Source organism: Podarcis liolepis (assembly GCF_965112155.1).
Source record: "Podarcis liolepis genome assembly, chromosome: 4".
Taxonomy (NCBI): Eukaryota; Metazoa; Chordata; class Lepidosauria; order Squamata; family Lacertidae; genus Podarcis; species Podarcis liolepis.
In genome coordinates, this window is record NC_139558.1 from 84,600,030 (window position 1) to 84,620,172 (window position 20,143).

The 20,143-nt window shown below is 43.7% G+C and overlaps 1 protein-coding gene across 1 annotated transcript in view; it reads left to right on the top strand.

Annotated features, from left to right (window-relative positions):
- Nucleotides 1-7,272, top strand: part of SLC35F2 (solute carrier family 35 member F2) — a 28,467-nt gene extending 21,195 nt beyond the window's left edge. Inside the window, exons 7-8 of the mRNA XM_083499820.1 lie at nucleotides 832-986; nucleotides 4,738-7,272. Of these exons, the coding sequence (XP_083355946.1) occupies nucleotides 832-986; nucleotides 4,738-4,986 (404 nt within the window). The 3' untranslated portion in view covers nucleotides 4,987-7,272. The remainder of the gene's footprint in view (nucleotides 1-831; nucleotides 987-4,737) is intronic.
- Nucleotides 7,273-20,143: the final 12,871 nt, after the last annotated feature.

The following is a 20,143-nucleotide window of genomic DNA, read 5'->3' on the forward strand; positions in this document are numbered from 1 at the left end:
TTTGGAGGAACTGGATAGAGGTAACCTTCCGTCCTCCCCATTCCTGGTCCATAATCCGAGAACTTGGCGTCACCTTGCCAGTTTGATTGACACAACAGACATAAAGAGAACACGGTTCAGAGAGGATAAGTGTATCAGTGGCCATTTGTCACAATGGCCTGCCCGGAACTTGGAGATTCAGAGCCAGTGTACCTCTGCCGAATAATAACAAGAGTGGAAGGGAACTATTGCTAATACTACTACTACTACTACTACTACTACTACTACTACTACTAATTTATTTATACCCCGCCCATCTGGCTGGGTTTCCCCAGCCACTCTGAGCGGCTTCCAACAAAATATTAAAAATACAATGAAACATCAAACGTTAAAAACTTCCCTAAACAGCGCTGCCTTCAGATGTCTTCTAAAAGTCAAATAGTAGTTCATTTCCTTGACATCTGATGGGAGGATGTTCCACAGGGCGGGTGCCACAACCAAGAAGGCCCTCTGCCTGGTTCCCTGTAACCTCACTTCTCGCAGGGAGGGAACCGCCAGAAGGCCCTTGGAGCTGGACCTCAGTGTCTGGGCTGAATGATGGGGGTGGAGACCAATACTTTCTTAATTTCTGTGTTGGGGCTTCCCATAGCAGGCATCTAGTTGGCCATGCATGGGATGCTGGCATAGTTCGGCTTTTGGTCCAACCATGGAAGGCTCCTCTCTTATCGTCTTATCTCACTGTAGCTGCACGGGTTTAATGCTCCTGAGAATACACTGTCCTCCTCTTTCCCACTTTTATGCTATTAGCAGCATTTGGCGCCTTAAATGTTAAGCCCTTGCCTTGCCTTGCAGTGCTGCTCTTCCTGGCCTTTGCACTGTGCATGTTCGGACTGTACAGCTTCATGCCAGTCGTGATCAAAGTAACCAGCGCTACATCCGTCAACTTGGGCATTCTGACCGCTGACCTCTACAGCCTCTTCTTTGGGCTCTATCTCTTCGACTACAAGGTGAGCAAGTTTTTCAGATCAATGACATTTGGGGCTAAGCTATGTTCGAGAATTATTGCTGTGGCTTAGCATCTAAACTAGGGCTGTCCACACTCTGTGCTAAAAATAATTAACATTCTGCACCCACCCCAGCAAAATTCTGTCACAGGTATAAATTGGCATAATTTCTCTAACTTTGCATAATTTATCTGGCCATCTGTATTGTTTTGCCTGGTGGTGGTAGTTGAGGGGAGTGACTAGGATCTTTGCAGAACACAGAAACCTCGTCTCGTGCCTCCTCTGGCTAATAATAATAATAATAATAATAATAATAATAATAATAATAATAATAATTTATTATTTATACCCCGCCCATCTGGCTGGGTTTCCCCAGCCACTCTGGGCAGCTTCCAACAAAAAACTAAAATACAATAACCTATTAAACATTAAAAGCTTCCCTAAACATGGCCGCCTTCAGATGTCTTCTAAAAACTTGGTAGTTATTTTTCTCTTTGACATCTGGTGGGAGGGTGTTCCACAGGGCAGGTGCCACTACCGAGAAGGCCCTCTGCCTGATTCCCTGTAACTTGGCTTCTCGCAGCGAGGGAACCGCCAGAAGGCCCTCGGCGCTGGACCTCAGTATGTGATATCAATAGGCATTGCCCACTTATTTCAAGTATATCGTTGCAGGTATGAGGTCTAGGAACTTGCTTCTAAAACAACACACACACACACACACACACACACACACACACTGTACTTTTGGGGCAAAATTTTGTGCTCAATATTACAGTGGCATTTTCTTTCAACACTCTTACAGAATTGTGGCAGGCACATGCAAGCATGACTTTAATTGGCCCTAATAGTCTTGCTATAGATGTGAATTTGGGGACAAAGTGCACCATGCAATTATCTATGACAGGATGAAAGTTAATTATACCCGGGTCTGCTGCGTATGTAGGTTAATAATTGCATGCAATATGGTTAACATGCTCTTTCCTCCCTGACTTCACGGACTGAGCTGCTTGATGGAATTGCAAAGGCAAAACATTCTGAAACAAGCGAGTCCATGGGAAACGCATTAAGTTAATTAGTGTCGGAACATTCAGACCTGGCCAAGTCAGCCAGCAGCAGCCTTTGCTTCTAAGACCAATAAGTTTCTGTGAGGATTAGGGCATACTTTCCACACTTCTAAAGCTTCAGTCAGTCACCTGCCCTTCAGCCTGCAGGACAACTCAGTCAGTCGAGCATGAGACTCTTAATCGCAGGGTTGCTGGTTTGAGCCCCACGCTGGGCAAAAAGATTTCCTGCATTTCAGGGGGTTGGAGCAAATGACCTCCTTGGTCCCTTCCAACTCTGTGATTCTATGGTGCTGATGAATGTTCATGCCTCTGCCTGGCAAGCGCATGCTTTGTATGCATAAGGTTCAGCCCCCAACATTTTCAGGGAGGGTTGGGAAGGCTCGTGCCACAAACCCTGGAGAACAGGCTGCCCAGTAGCACAGACCAGCCTTTCCCAGCTGGTGCCGCCAGATATTTTGGGCTACAACTCCCATCTTCCCTATTCATGGCCATGGTGGCTGGAGCAGATACAGACTGTAGTCTGAAACATCCGGGAGGCCTCTGTCAACAATACTGGACCAGTGGTATAAGGGAAGCTTCCAGTGTTTCTATTTATTGAATGATGGGTTCATTCTAGCAGGCAAGTCCTCAGTGAGCAGTGAACCCACATGTGTTACTAATATGCATTAGGTGTTCCTTATAGCTCTTTAGCAACCCTGCTGCACGCAGGATTATTTTATTTATTCATTTGTTTATTAAATTTGAATACCGTCCTTCCCCCCCAAGATCTCAGGGACGTTCACAGCATAAAAATGCAAAATAAAAATACGTAATGAAACAAAGTCAAAACACATAATTAAAGCCAAAGGATTTTGTTTCTGCACATTGTGCCCTTCTGCACAAATGGCGATTGTGACCTCTGGTAGCGGCGATGGGGATCTAAATCTACAAGAGCCAGTCCTCAGCACTTTCCCAGCACTCTGTCACACTCTAGCACGACCAAGAGACAGAAGCCAGGCCTAAGGGGACGGGGAGACAGGCTTAATTCTAAACGGCTGCGTTCATCAGGAACACGGAATAAATTTGTGTAGGTTTCCTGAAGTGCATCTTTTTACTTTTAGCAGGAGAAATTGTGGCCCCCTAGATGTAGGGGACCCCGTGATGTGAGCTGTACTCCAAAATCGCAGGAGGGCACTACCCTCCCAATCCCCGCATTGCATTCTCCTGTGTAAATAGATGGCTGGGATTCTAAAGAAGAATAGTTGTTATGGCCCCAGACCATCCATTAGCCGATCACTTTGGCAAGGGATACCTTCGCTTCTCCCCTAATTTGGGTGGGTTCCAGCTGGATGCTACACAACATGGTGGGATGATGATAAAGTGCCACCTCCATCTTTTGGGTTTGGTGCAGTGGTGCTACTACAGCCATTTCCTTATTATTATTATTATTATTATTATTATTATTATTATTATTATCATCATCATCATCATCATCATCATCATTTATTACTTACACTCCTCACATCTGACAGGGTTGCCCCAGCCACTCTGGTCAGCTTCCAGCACAATATAAAAGAACACAATGAAACATCAGATATGCCATGGAGACCTTGCCCGTTATCTCAGAAGTCCCAGATAACTGGGCGCTGCTTCTGCTGTGCTTGTTCCTACAGTCAGAGAGAAAGAAAAGGAGGTCGGGTGGAGTTTTGCATCAAATCTCTGCAAAGGCTAAAGGCTGGCACCAGCAGATTGACTGTGGGGTATCCCCTAGTTTAAAAATAATGCCCAGGAGCTATGATGATGATAATTGATTATATTTGCACCCTTAGGAGCCCAGAGCAGCATACAGAGAAAAGAGCCAAATTATAGCCTTGAAAATATGCAACATAATATCAATAAAATAATTTAGAACACAGAATTCATGGCACAACACACAAGGAACAACCGGCCATCAGCCACATTCAGCCTTCTCCAAAGACCTGGACAAACAAGAGGGTCTTTTGCAATCGACAGAATACAGGGCCTCCTGAGAAGGGAGATGTGTTCCTCATCTCCTGGAGGCCATGCCCTGTTTCGAGGGAGCAGTGGGTTGGGCCAAGTGTTGAAAATAGAGGCCCTGTTTTCCTCTTCCCACCTCCCTCCCTCCCTGCCTTCCCTTCCCCTTGCTCAGACACTGGTCATTGCATCAGTGATGAATTTTCCGTCTCTCCCTTTCCACCAAATCTCACAGGCCTTTTGGGTTAAGTGGAAAAGGTGCAAGTGAAAAGGTGTTGCGATGTTGTGGCATGGTTGTGTTTTACTATTTTTTCTGGAAGCCTGGCAGCCCAGTCAGATGGGTGGCATATAAATAATAAAATCATTATTAATACTAGGATTATTATTACGCCTCTGAATCCCGCCACCCTTGGGCAATTTAAAGAGGTGTCCAGGCTAAAGGCAGTTTTTAAAAAGTATATAAACAGGCACCACTGAAACAATTCTGAAATGCAAACGTACAATAAAAATACTTTAAAAAGTATACTTTAAAAAAATACAATAAAAATACACGCTAGAAAGCGGCAGAAAACAATGCCAAGCAGATAAAAGTCCTGTATTACTGCTGAGTTCAAAGCCACAGCAAATAAAATTGAGTTTTAAGGTGATTTTTGTGGCCGCAAGGCATTTGTCTATACAGGCACCCTGATTCTTCATCTCTTTTCTTATTTTATCAGTTTTCAGCACTGTATATCCTGTCCTTTGCTGTCATAATGGTGGGATTCATCATGTATTGCTCAACGCCGACCCGCAGTGCAGAGGCCGCCTCGACCAGCTTGCCTCTGGGATCCAGTACTGGGTTTGACAATCTTGCCTTAAAAATTGAAGAGAACCACCTGAATGTGTCCATCGTCTCACCTGCACAACACAGCAAGGAAGGGAGTCAGACAGAGGAAGTGCTAGACACAAAACTAACCGTCTTGTGAAGCACACAGCCTCTCAGCTGCTGGAATTACTTTGCAAATGTCAGTAAACAAGAGATAATGAATGTAATTCTGCGCTAGGTTGGATTAAACTGGAGAGATGCCTATGGTGGAGTTTGTGGTCATGCCAAAGTCTAGAAGTTCACCGCGAGATAACGAGGGCCGGATCCTTAGTCGAACCACCTGTACCAAGTTATGTTCCCTGAAGATCTGTCCTTGGAGCTGACAGGGAAATAAAAAGGTAGGGACAACTAAGGGAAGGACTAACAAAGCTCTCTGTAGAGAGAGAGAGAGAAATCAACACTAAAGAAACCAAATTGCACTCATGGCTCATTTTGAGTAATTTATCCAATGTCCAAGGTTTGCACTTTGAAAGACTGTGGAATATTTTTGGCAAGAACAAGACTGGCAAAAGGAAAAAGAGAGGGAAGAGAGACTTGAAACAGGTTAGATGGCCAGTACTGAAAGAGAAGCTGGAAACTGTAAAGGGAGAGACAGAAAGGCGTCTGTGAAGAGCTGTGAATCCCTGTCTTTAGATCACTAGACCATGAGGGCCAGAAACCATCTTTAAATATTAAGTGATGAGGGCTAGAAACATTTTTATATATAAAAAAACTGAATTGTTTAACCATTTCCTACACAGTTAAAATTCAGAGTTTGTTCATCATCTTTGCAATAATTTAATTGAACCTTAACACTTGGAGGCTGGGAAATTACACTTGGTTGCACTGGCAACTGATTGAAGCAACCTGGGATGAACCCATCTGAATTAAAGGATGCACTGAGCCTGCCTCCCTATTGGCGCTGTTTCTGTCTTCATTAAATTGTCTCGTCCTTTTGGATCTCAGATATACTTTAGAGTAGACTATGCGCCTTCTGGTGGCAGAGAGTCAGCAGGTAAACACTCGGTGTGTGTTAAGTTTGAGGAATGCAAAATCCCCTGTGTGTAAATCAGCTTTTTGGAAATGTGAAGGTGGTCTTTTTCGCCACAATAAATAATACATTGAGCCACACACATATATATTTTTAAATCCATTCACTGACAATTTGCCTAATGGTGTACGCCTCTGCAGCTATAAGATATGCTTTCAGGACCAATTGTACATGACCTATGCACATTTTGTAACCATGTATATTGTCGAAGCATAATCAATATTTGGGCCCCTATTAGGGATTAATCTATTAGAGATTAGGATGCACAGATCTATATCCGTGTATCCCTACTTGGATGAGTCACGGGCCCAAAACTGTGTCCATCGTTTCCAAATCCAATCCAGCTGCCATTTCTAGGAAAAACAGGTTGAATACTTCCGGGGAGAAGGTATTTGATTTAGGCCTTCTTGCTTTCCCTTCCCAGTCGAACAACTTACTGGTCCTGTTTAAAGTATTCAACTGGTCTACGTGTTGTGCCTAAAGGATCAGCACTGTAGTATTGGCAGCTTTTTCACACACTCCAGTGCTGTTCAATAGAAAGCCACATGCCTGCATCAGATCATCAGCTCTGACACCAGTTGTTAAGAGGAAGGGGGTGCCAAGACTGAGGGCAGAGGTCTTGTCCCCATGTTCCCCATCACCACCAACGATTGGCTCTAATGGAGCTGACCGCAGGTGTTTGGTGACATGTGATACTCCCAGTTCCTGGATATGGTGTTCATGCTCTCTCCCACTTAACTTCTCTGCAACAGCACTCTCTTCTGTTTGTGGGTGTAACCTTGCTTTTTCTGGATCAGTGCTAACATTTCTCCAGCTGTGCCATAATATTATTGTTATAAATAGCTTTTGAACAATAGTTCAAGCCCAACGCCGTTGAATAATAATACTGGAAGCTGATCCTGTAACACTGTGATAAATTTGCTTTTTAGGCTGGGTCCTTATTGAGATGGTTATTATCCCAGTTTGACTAGAATCTGAGGAGAGTTGCTCATTTCATCAACTAAATATTTAGGACTGCAATCTGCTGCATTGAAACTATTAATTCAGAGGAGTTTGTGCCAGGGCTGCTATTCTGCTTTTTGAGCCGCACTCCTAGCCATTATTAAGTATTAAGTGCCATTAGCCTCTCAGTTCAACTTGTTTAGGACCACAGTGTAACCCTGTTCTTTTGATATACATGGGTGTCCCCCCCTGCGAAGTATCAATATATTATATAAAGATTTACGCTGTTTAATAAACAGTGAGGTGATTTTGGATCCTTTTTTGTACAGTTCCATGGCAGCATGTTTAAAATGGGAATGGAATTCATATTAAAGTTTTGTTTAAAGGATGGAAAATAAATAGATGTTCAGTATATCTCTGACTGGCCTTTTTATTACATTTCTATTCCACCCTTCCTCAAAAGAGCAGTTATTGGCTTAATGGTGTCCCCCCCTTTATAAGTCACAACAACCTTGTGAGGTAGATTAAGCTCAGAGAGAACGATTTTGAGCTTCCTGCCCCTCTGTTTGCCTTAGTAAAGTAAAGGTAAAGGTACCCCTGCCCGTACGGGCCAGTCGTGACCAACTCTAGGGTTGCACGCTCATCTCGCTCAAGAGGCCTGGAGCTGGCGCCGTCCGAAGACACCTTCGGGTCACGTGGCCAGCGTGACGAAGCTGCACTGGCGAGCCAGCACCAGTGCCGCACACAGAAACGCCGTTTACCTTCCCGCTATAAAGCGGTACCTATTTATCCACTTGCACTTAAGGGTGCTTTCGAACTGCTAGGTGGGCAGGAGCTGGGACCGAACGACGGGAGCTCACCCCGCTGCGGGGATTCGAACCACCAACCTTACGGTCAGCAAGTCCTAGGCACTGAGGTTTTACCCACAGCGCCACCTGCGTCCCCCCTCTTTGCCTTACAATATATCAAAAGTTATCCAAGCAAATTCACAAGAATACACTCCACCAGTGCATCAGAAATACACAAAGCAATCAGCTATGGTTGCTCTCCTCTTCAGTGAGCTTGTAATTCAGAATTTGTGCTTGCCTGTCATGCGTGGGGAAACTCTGGCCCTCCAAATTCTGTGCTACAGCTCTCATCATCCCTTATCATTTGCCATGCTGGCTGGTACTGAGGGGAGTTGGAGTCGTAACAATATCTGGAGGAGCCGTAGGTTCCTCATAATAAGAATGGTAATATTTTTATTTATTCATACCCCGCCCATCTGGCTGAGTTGCCCCATCCCTGTTGTGTGTCACTAGTGAATACTTTCCTTTGCCCCTCCAGAAACATGCTCTCCAAAAGTTGTAGAAACTAAAAAGTGTGCCTTAATGTGGAGCCGAGCCAGAAATTACGGTACACGTTAGATGGGTGCTCAGTATTTTGTAAGAGTATCTTCTGGCCACAAGATGGCACCCAGAGAACCATTTTCCCTTAGCAAAGTGCCTGGTTGTCAGGAGAGGGTGTGCGTTTGCTCAGCTGGAAAGGTAAGCATGAGCTGTAGCAAAGCAAGGCAGGTCCAGCTTTGCTGTAGAGAAATTTCCTGAGATAATTAGGCTGGGTTCAGGTGCAGTTGTCCTGTACATTCTGTATGCAACGCTTAACAACTGAAATGTGTGTGCTGGGTAGATTCCAGGGAAAGACTTTTCATGGGAAACCTGCCCAATTTCTCATATGCCACAGCCTCTCAATTGAGCTATAAGAACAGCAGGTGCCTCTCTTGCTGGACTCTTCCACTTGAAACTGCAGGGAGGTGAAATTGCATCTTTGACTTCCTGTAGGAATTTTTCTTATAAAAGGAACACCTTGCGTGTATAAAAGCATATTATTTTTATTATTATTTATCAGCGAAGAAGATCATAGATGGCAGCTTATTTGCCATATGGATATATATATAGGCTTACAAAAAAAAGTATGGCACACAGATCTCCTGTATTCTGAAGTGGTACGGTCCAGGAAGAGCTTTTTCATGCAGTTATATTGATTGTGTGTTTCTGCCTTTAAGAAAATAACATAAGGAGAGCCCTGCTGGATCAGACCAAAGGTAGCATCCTGTTTCCTGTAGCCACCAAACAGACGCCTCTGGGAAGCCTTCAAGCAGAAAATTTGCTCTGTATCGGTTGGTACCCGAAGTTGTCTCGGCTGTGTTGGAACCAGAGGTTCCATTTAGACATAACTGGCAGTTGTTGATTTGCCCTATCGTCCCTGGATTTATTCAACCCTCTCTTAAAGTCACCTGACCTAGTGCCCATTAACACACTTGCGGCTGCAAATTCCCATCAATCACTTTGGCAGCTCCCCTATGAGGAAAGGTTGCAACATTTTGGGTGTTTTAGAGAAAATGTGAGTAAGAGGAGACATGGCAGAGGTCTATAAAATTACTCTGTGGAGAAAGCAGATAGAGAAAAGTGTTTCTACCACTCTCATAAGCAGTAGAACTCAAAAGTGCAGAGAAGAGCACAGTACAAGATATACTTATGATGATGACTGGGAATATTACTTCCAAGGAAGTTGAATGTTGGAAATTTCCGGACAGACAGAAGGAGGTACTTTTCGAACAGCAAATAGTTATAATAATAGTTTTAATAATTTTATTATTTATACCCTGCCCATCCGGCTGGGTTTCCCAGATGGAATACACTCCCACAAAATGTATGTATGTATGTATGTATGTATGTATGTATGTATGTATGTATGTATGTAATTTGTATACCACCCTTCATCATATGATCTCGGGGCAGTTCATAGAATAAAATACAGGATAAAGGTAAAGGGACCCCTGACCATTAGGTCTAGTCGTGGCCGACTCTGGGGTTCCGGCGCTCATCTCGCTTTATTGGCCGAGGGAGCCGGCGTACAGCTTCCGGGTCATGTGGCCAGCATGACTAAGCCGCTTCTGGCGAACCAGAGCAGTGCCTGGAGACGCCATTTACCTTCCCGCCGGAGCAGAACCTATGTATCTACTTGCACTTTGACGTGCTTTCGAACTGCTAGGTGGGCAGGAGCAGGGACCGAGCAAAGGGAGCTCACCCTGTCATGGGGATTCGAACCGCCAACCTTCTGATCGGCAAGTCCTAGGCTCTGTGGTTTAACCCACAGCGCCACTCGCATGCCTAAAATACAGGATAAAAACAAGTAAATAAGTAAAACAAAACAGCAAAACTGTCATGGCTTGCATTTTTGAAGTACAGAAAGTATTGGTTTAAATTGTAGAAATCTATCGATTCAAGAAGATTCTGGAACTTTCTCTTTGTGATACAAGCCGGAAGTTTCTGACTGACAAGTAAGTTTCCATTCTGCTTGGAAACAAGCAGAAGGTTCCTGATGTTTGGGTTATTTCTTCAGAGAAGCTGATTGCAGCTGTTCACTCTGGCCCAGTTATCGCTCTCAAGGTCATGCTGCCTATAATGACAGGCCAGAAGGAGCCTGGTCTCACTTTCTCCCTTAGTATGCTTATCTGCTAAGTTTTAGTCTTATTAAGTTAAGGTTTTGCTGCAACTGGATGCCAATCTGGAAGAGTTGGATTTTTGACTGTTATTCTAATTTGCCTTCAGTAAATAATACTGGATGAATCTGATTGCGTCCTGAGTTATTTTGGGGGACCCGGCATTGTTTTTCGTTGTGACTTGCTCTGGATCATTATGGAGCAATGCCACGATGAGGTATGAGTCAATTACCGTCATTAAGTACTGGATTTCTTTAACATCTGACCCGAATTGGGCCAATTTGGGTGGAACTAGGGTTTAATCAAGTTGGGCTGAGAGAGCCTCAGATTGCTGCCAAAGAGGAAGTCCTCTGGCTCGCTCCTCTGTTTAAACGGCCCTGGCCACGCCCCCCCCCGGCCAGCGGGTTGGCTGGCCGGGCTCTGACGTGGCCGGGATCCCCCAGGCAACGGGGGACAGAGTCCCCCGCTCCCGGTGGGGAGTGGGTGGCCATGTGGTCCAGCGCAACTCCTCCCCACTGGGAAGTGGAGCGGATCTGTCAGAAGCCTATGTGGGCAGGCAGCAGAGGCAGGTTGCAAGCTGGGGTGGGCTGTTTGCAAAAAGGCTTTTAAACAGCCCCACACTGTACTTTTGCAGAGATAGTGATGGTCACCACCTTGGAGGCTTTAGAAGGGGGTTAGACATATTCATGGAGAATGAATGGCTAGCAGCCATTCTGGCTGTGTTGTACCGTCTCTGTTGGAGGCAGTATGCTTCTGAATACCAGTTGCTGACTCCTGTGAGAACAGGATGCTGGACTAGATGAGCCATTGGCCTGATTAAGCAAGTTCTTATGTCCATATTGAGACACTTCTTGCCAGAGGTGTGTCTAGCTAGAGAAACCTTGAATACGCATGGATTTTGTTGACGCTTGGATTCCTGCAGAATGCTGCAAAGACAAGGGCCTTGCCAGTTCCCAACTGCTACTACACACAGCTCATGATCTCTGCAGCGTCCCCGATTCTCAAACATGCAATCTTATTGATGGGATTCTGTAATAAACATAATTTATTATGTATTTTGAAGCTATCCCGGCAGTTTATGAATCAATTTATAAAAGGAACTTTATCTTTACCATGCAATGTACAGAAGCTCACAGTTCCATCAACACAGAAGCATTCACTTCTGAAGCCATTAGAACTTTTATTGCTAGTGCATGAAATACAGCTGCAATGGGTTTAATTGATGTTGGGGACATTCCAGTGGAGTGGTCTCCCCTGAGTTAGGAGCTTTATTAAAAGTCCTGAGTGTAAAATAACAATAAAGCTAAAAGCAGCAGCAACAGTGTCAAAGTTCCTCACCATTTCAAAATATTTTATTGCAGATTTCAAATATTAAAAATGGAAATGATAAATCCCAGAATGGGCCAGTCAACTCAAATATTATATCACTTCTAATGCAACAAATGAACCAGATCTGAACTGATTCCAGTATTGTATGAATGGAGTCTAGTTTTTAAACTGTTAAGTTTTTCCTTCTCATAAATGTTTAAAAGCATAAAGCTCTACACTTTTCAAATTTACATAAATGTAAATTGACCTGTTCTTCATAGTCTTTAAAAAATAAAATAGATCTGTATATATTTACAGTGGTACCTCGGGTTACATACGCTTCAGATTACATACACTTCAGGTTACAGACTCCGCTAACCCAGAAATAGTGCTTCAGGTTAAGAACAGTTTCAGGTTAAGTACGGACCTCCAGAACGAATTAAGTACTTAACCCGAGGTACCAATGTATATACATGGGATTGTGCTCACATTCCATCTATATATGTAGCCCAAGCTTCCATGAGAAAGACTGTGCAGTAGCTAACAAAATAAATAACCACCACTATATGTACTTTTCTCACTTGACCTTTGACACAATCCAGAAGGACCATTATTTCTGAATATTTTGCTGTTGTCCACCCCATTACAAACTGTTGGCAATAGCTTCACAACAGCCCATAACTTTGGCAGACAGGGTCTTGGGTTTGAGCCCCACATTGGGCAAAAGATCCCTGCATTGCAGGGGGTTGGACTAGATGGCCCTCGTAGTCCCTTCCAGCTCTATAATTCCATGAGTCTAAAGCAGGGACTTCCATGGCTGTGGAAACCTCCTTAGAGTGGAGGGCCATTTCTGCCAAACCCTAACCTTGAGCAGATACATCAAAGGTTAGGATTGTTCCCAAACAGATTTCTATCACTACTATCCTGCTTCCAATATTGTTTGGGCCTGCAAAAGCTTTGGTCGTGCTTCAACTCCAGTTCACATCCTGGTTCATATCCAATTGGTGCTTGTCCCATAAGCCTCTTGGTGAAATCCTGTCACACTGGATACCACAAACGTTCTTGTTTATCTTTCGCCCATTTTTTGTTACACTGTAGTGCAAGAGTGACTCTCCACATGGCAGTAACACAGTAAAGCATACTTACCTGGGAGTAAGCACCATTGTTTTTGTTTTTTTTTAATAATTTTTTTATTGCTTTTTTTCCAAGGTCAAAATACATCGTCAATAAGACAACAAAAGCGGTTTTACAGGAAAAAGAAGAAATTATAAAAGAAAATTCACTTTTTCAGATCTATTTTCATAATCAACTGGACTTCCCCACGTCCTCCATCCCCTGCTTTCTTTACAATGAAAATAAACAGCAAATTGAAACCTTATTTTATGTGTTTTTGTACTTTCATTTAGTTATATAGTCTGTAATTTATACTTTTCAAAGTCATAACTTAATTTCCATCATTTACAAATCTCAATACCGAAGCATGTTTTTCCCGAAAACTTAGCAAATTCTCAACATTCATATAACTTATAGTATTTTTGTAAATAGTCCTTAAATTTTTTCCAATCCTCTTCCACTGCCTCTTCTCCCAGATCTCGGATTCTGCCGGTCATTTCGGCTAATTCCATGTAGTCCATCAGCTGCGAATGCCATTCTTCCAGTGTGGGTAACTCCTGTGCCTTCCAGTATTTAGCTATAAGGATTCTTGCTGCTGTAGTTGCATATAAAAAGAAAGTTCTATCTTTTTTTGGCACTCTCTGGCCTACAATGCCCAAGAGGAAGGCCTCTGGTTTCTTATGAAAGGTGTACTTAAACACCTTTTTCAACTCATTATAAATCATTTCCCAGAAAGCCTTCACCCTCGGGCATGTCCACCAGAGGTGAAAGAATGTTCCGTCAGCCTCCCTACATTTCCAACATTTATTGTCAGACAGATGATATATCTTTGCAAGTTTGACTGGGGTCATGTACCACCTGTATACCATTTTCATAATGTTTTCTTTTAAGGCACTACATGCCGTGAATTTCATACCGGTGGTCCATAACCTTTCCCAGTCTTCAGACATAATGTTGTACCCAATGTCTTGTGCCCATTTTATCATAGCTGATTTTACTGTCTCATCTTGAGTATTCCATTTAAGCAACAAGTTATACATCCTTGAAAGCACTTTCGTCTTGGGTTCAAGTAGTTCTGTCTCTAATTTTGATTTTTCCACCTGGAAACCAATTTTTTTATCCTTTTTAAAGATCTCTGAAATTTGGGCATAGTGAAACCAATCTCGCACCTTTCCTTTCAGTTTCTCGAAACTCTGCAACCTCCAGGTATCACCAACTCTTTCTATTATCTCGCAGTATTTTACCCAGCCACTCTCCATGTTACGTAGTTTTATGGCCTTAGCCTCCGTCGGTGATAACCACCTCGGGGTCTTACTTTCGAGTAAATCCTTATATTTAGTCCAGACAATAAATAGAGCTTTCCTGACAATATGGTTCTTAAATAATTTATGAAACTTTATCTTGTCGTACCACAGGTATGCATGCCACCCAAAAGCATTGTTAAACCCTTCCAGATCTAGGACATCAGTGTTTTCTAACAAGAACCAATCCTTCATCCAGCAGAAGGATGCAGCTTCATAATACAATCTTAAGTCCGGCAGGGCAAACCCCCCTCTTTCCTTTGCATCTGTTAATATTTTAAATTTTATTCGGGGCTTTTTGCCCTGCCAGACAAACTTCGCAATGTCCCTCTGCCACTTTCCAAAACATTCCACTCTGTCCACGATCTGAAGGGTTTGAAACAGAAACAACATTCTTGGCAATACATTCATCTTGACTGCTGCAATTCTTCCCAACAAGGAAAGTTTCAATCTTGACCAAATTTCTAAGTCCTTTTTAATTTCCGACCAACATTTTTCATAATTATCTGGGGAGTAAGCACCATTGGACCAAGTGGGACTTGTTTCTAAGTAAATGTGCACAGGACTGCGCTGCCTAGTATTTAAAAATCCACTGTAATAATGGAGTTCACTAAGGTTCTTAAATTAACCAGTCTTGGCAGGCCATCTTCTCAGATAAAATCATGGGACGGAAGTACCGCAGATGCATTGTGTCAACATAAACATGCCACAGACCTGTGACTGTCCTGGCTGACAATTCTGCTTTACCTAACAATGACAAATCATTCTAGAGCTAGTAAGATGATATTTTTATGGTGTCGGCTAATGCTTCACTTACACTCTGTTTTTCTTCTGACCTTCACAAATAAAAAGAAAAATTACAAGTCTATGCTCCCTGAAGTCCAGTGCCATTCTTTGTAAAGAAGGCCCCTTGTCCCTGCAGAGGTGTGCATACTTTCCTCCCGTGGTGTGATCCCCAGCTGGGGTGTATGGGATGTTAGGGGAGTAGTAGTACCTCTGGTGGGGGACGCATTGTACTCTTGGGTAGTTTGTCCCCCTTTGGTTCCAGAAGCTGTTGACATGCGACAGTGGCGTAGCGTGGGTTGTCAGCACCCGGGGCAAGGCAAGTAATTTGCGCCCCCTAACCTGTGGATTTTCGCCCCCTAACCCGTGGATTTGCGCCCCCTAACCCTAACCCCCAGATGTTGCGCCTGGTGCGGCCGGCCCCCCTGCACCCCCCACGCTACGCCACTGACATGCGATAGTAGCCACATACTGGGAACAGCATTGACTGGCTGCCTAAACAGGTGAGGGTAGCTGATGGGGCCCAAACCCTTGGTGAATTAGGGACTTCCCCTGCAAGTGAAGACAAGTTCTGGCAAATTGAGCAGATGAGACCAATAGTGGGTCCAACAGCCAAGAAGGTGGTTTCTGCACATGCTATAGAGGGAAGTGAGGGGCAGATGGGGCTCGTCCACCTGGGAAGGTAGCCCATCTAGGAGAAGGAAAACTCTGACCCTAAACCTCCATTGCCTTGTGGGTTATCTTTGAGAGAAGAAAAGGCGAAGAAGCAACAAATCACACTAATCTGAACTGGTTGGGCGACACCTTGTACGCTGCCTCCTGGCAACTGCTGCAGCCAAGCTGGGACCAAGCGTATTGCGTTGCTCTCCTTTGGACCACATCAGTGAAGCCAAGGAGGACGTCTTGTCATCTGGGCAGCCCAGAACCTCCATACACACTGCCCAGGCTTGTCCCCAACCCCCAGGGTGGTCACTTTGGTGCTGCTAACACAGCGGTTTGACTTCACGCCTGGAGGCACACTCCATTCTCTCTATCTCGACAAATGGATGCCAACAAGATCCCATCCTGCTAGGGTGCAAGTGTGGCTCTTTTCCATTTGATCACAGTCCTTTCCCCAAGCAAGATGCCCACTGGGTGGGGAAGACCCACATTACTTCCAAAACAATAGGAGGGACAGCACCAGATTCCAAAAGGGACGGGAAGGGGCAGCCGAGTAAGTGGGCTTTAAGCAAGGAACTACAGGACCCTTATAAATATTCAACAGGTTTAGTGGTGGGTGAAACTAAATGCCACTGCTAAGAAACCTGATGTTAAGAGGAGTCCCAGAACTCCTAAATTAAGGAATTCTTAAGCCTGGTAGCGCAGTTGGCTCTGGCTGGCTTCAGGAGCTGCTCGCTGCCGTGGTGCCCGCCATTTTTCCTCCCCAGAAGTCCCCATATGATGTGTTGCACACAAGACACATCATATGGGGACTTCCAGTCAGGAAAAATGGCGGGCACCACAGCAGCGGGCAGCGGGCAGCGGGCAGCGAGCAGCTCCTGAAGCCAGCCAGAGCCAATTGCACTACCAGGCTGGCTCTGGGATGCTGAGGCTGCTGCTGCCACATTTCCAAGGGACAGATTTGCAAATCTGGGGACATTCCGGGGAACAAGGGACATCTGGTAACCCTAAGTTACATGACATCTGACAGACAGGCATAAGGAGCAGGGTCTTCCCTGCTCAGAATATTACAATATAATTGACTTGACAAAATTCCCTGGGGAGGAAATTTTCTAATGTGGGTGCCACTTGCAAGAAGGCACTATGTGCTGTGTGGAGAAGTACTTTATATTTTCGGTTCCGAATCTTCCAACATTCAGTTTCCTTGGAAGTAACATTCCCTAGTAATCAGCATCATTCTAAACCAAAATAATTGTGTCTTCTGCTATGCACTTCTCTGCACTTCAAAAGAGCTAGCATCTACTCTTTCCCATCTCTCCTGCCTCCAGTAGATGATTTAAAATTCAAATCTTATCCTTCAAAGTATCTGCGGCCTCTCTTAGATTTATATCATGTGTAAATAAAAGGCCATCAAAATAAGTGAATGCTGATAAACCCGATAGGCCCTGAGGGATGGGGTCCTTGGCAGTTTCTTGGCAAGCCTTTTAGATTAATCCGATTTATGTTTTCCAGCTCAGAGATGGGTTTATTAAACAGGGTGCCTTGTCTCGCTCTAACGCAAAGCTGCACATATTAAAATATGAATTTCTCGTATGTGGCTGGAATGAATTTAAAAGATTGCATCTCTCTGTGTTTGCATTGCTCCTGGAATTTGAAGAAGGAAACAAGTTAATGGCTATTTTAATGCTGACCTTTACTCATATTACACATGTTAGTTCTACGTGGCATGAAGTTCAGGACAAACGCCTCCATTCTCATCAGGCGTGCGGCAGAGTTCGCAATGTTCTCTTCTGCCTGGCAAATATACAAACACAATCAATTCAAAGCACTTGACAAAGTTATTATGGTAACCCTACATTGCTGATCTACAATCAGTCAGAAATACATTTGTTTTGTATTTAAAAATACTAAGAATCTAAACTAGGCATTCTACAATATTATCAGAATATCAGTCATTTTATTCAATCATTTCCAGTGTGGCTGAAATGCCTTTTTTATATAAAAAAGTAACAGATGCTAGGAACAAATGTCAAAGGATCACTACTGGGTCTCTCCTTGCAAGTTTCCCAACGATTCTGGATGGTCACTTTTGGAAATGGGCATAAGTGTGAGTCACCAAAGTGAATCTTACAAGGTTGCCACCAGCTGAGGTGGCTCACTCTCTCCGTCTTCCCCCTCTCCTCCTCCTCCTCCTCCTATGTAACCCCACAGCTCTACCCCATCATCCTTTTTCTCATCGTCCGCCCGTCCGCCCCCGCCTCCTACTCCCTGTCTGTTGACTTGGCACATGCGTTCATCTCACTATATTACCTCCACACCAGTGAGCGTCACATGGCTCTTGTAGATTTGAGAGCAAAAGGCCCAATTCACCTGAGAGGTCTTTTTAAAAAATCTTCTCCCCCCTCCCCCGAGTTATTTTTAAAGTTATATATTTATCTTTTAAGTAGGGTTAAAGTACCTATTTATTTAAGTGTGGTTAAGTGTAATTATGCCTATGAAATGAAAACAAAAAAAAGTAACACGTGTGTAGATTTGAAGTGTTTAATCACTAAAACAACCATGTTGCTGGAAATGGCAGTGACTGAAAAGGTGGCAATGCTTTTCTTTTTAATATAATAAATTATTAGTGCGATTACACCTTTTCATCTAAGCACTAATGCGATATACATACAGTGCTTTTTTATCTAAAGAAATGTTTAGGGGTACTCTCATTTTCCTACTCATATTGAAATACTGCCCTTCAATGAGAAGAAGAAGAAGATTTTGGATTTGATATTCCACTTTATCACTACCCGAAGGAGTTTCAAAGCAGCTAACATTTTCCTTTCCCTTCCTCCCCCACAACAAACACTCTGTGAGGTGAGTGGGGCTGAGAGACTTCAGAGAAGTGTGACTGGCCCAAGGTCACCCAGCAGCTGCATGTGGAGGAGCGGAGACGTGAACCCGGTTCCCCAGATTACGAGTCTACTGCTCTTAACCACTACACCACACTGGCTCTCAATGAGGCCAAACTTAGATTCACAAAATGTTTAGGGGTATGTGTACCCCTGCGTCCCCCCAGAAAAAAACAGTGTGTGTGTGTGTGTGTGTGTGTGTGTGTGTGTGTGTGTAAATGTAATGTAATGTAATGGTGTAATGTAAAAAAAGCCAGAAAAGTTTTTCTCACTAAACAAAATACTGATTTAAAGATAAATGGGGTGATAAAGGGATACCTACCAAAAGCTTGTAGTGAAGCTATGTACAGTAATGATAGGCTTACTTTACTGGCTTGAGACACCACTGTGCATGTTGAAACCACCCTTCCTAGGAAGATGGGAGAGGAGCATTGAGAACGTTCTACACCTGTAGAGATTGCACCATCCTTTCAAATAAAGCCACCTTTTCTGCTATCTGAGAAAAGATGGAAGAAGTATCTGTAAAATTCAGCAAGACATTGGCTTTATTATGCCTTGGCGTGCATGCCCCGTGACAAAAATGAGTGAACCAAGTGTAGTATTTCAACTCTATGCTTCTAGTTTTGCAGCGCTCCAAGCAAGCCTGCCTTATCTGTGTGTGCGTGTTTGAGAAAGCTGCTGTGCTACAAACAATTAAATATATAGATAGAGTCTTCTGCCCGATTAACCAAGGGCACCTTTTAAAATTTATCAAATTACTCTCGCAGCTCTGCTAAAAATATAGCTACACACACAAGCCCACTGCAAAGAAAGCTGAACTGTCAGCGCTGCTGTGCAGCTGTATTCTGTTGACAGTGGACAGGGCTGCAGTATGACAGTACTTTCAACACAGAGAATCTCTAGACCCTGCCAGATTCCCTCTGTCTTAAAGGGGCTTCCTGAAGCCATGTTGAGGCATATGATCAAGGCCTGTATTTTAAAATGAGCTTAAAAATATATTTGCAAATGTTTGTATGTTTCATGCCAGGCAGAAAAGCAGCTGGCTAAGTACTCTGGCAGTTGTTTATCTTCCTGCTCTCCTGGACAAGGGCCCCACTGATTTATAGCAGTAACAGGAGACAAGTTTCTCAAAGTTGTAAAAGGGAATTACAGGCTGGGAGCAAAGGTTATACTGACCCTACATATTACAGAATACAATCAAGCTGCAAAAACACTAATTAAGAGTTGGTAAATAGTAAGATCTCTGTTTAGATAGAATTTAATACCATGAGCCATCTGTTTTAGCCATTTGTTTTGGAATGCAGGGGCAGCAGGGGCAAAAGGTGATCTGGTAATTAAGGTGCCTTTTCGAGGCAAATGTAAGATATATGGCTACTTGTCTGCCATTTATGGATAGAAGGAAATATAGCTCTTTGTCTCCCATAAAAGGTAATAGGAAATGGGTGTATCTTTTATGATTGGTTCTAGCAAAGAGCCAATAGGAATTTCCACCAGGCTGATTGGACAGAGGCAGCCAAAGGAGGAGCAAGGGGGCTGGGCTGAGGAAATATAAGTGCTGGCCATCAGGGCTGGAGTGGGCAGAGCTTTGGTAACCATATACCACTGTGTCTCTCATTTATTTGTCTGACAAATAAATTATTATTTTAATTTCTCTATTGCTGCGTTGAATATTTCATTCCAGCTAAGCGTTAACCACAAGCAGGGTGCTACAATGTGAACATTATTTCTAAATTAGGAAGACC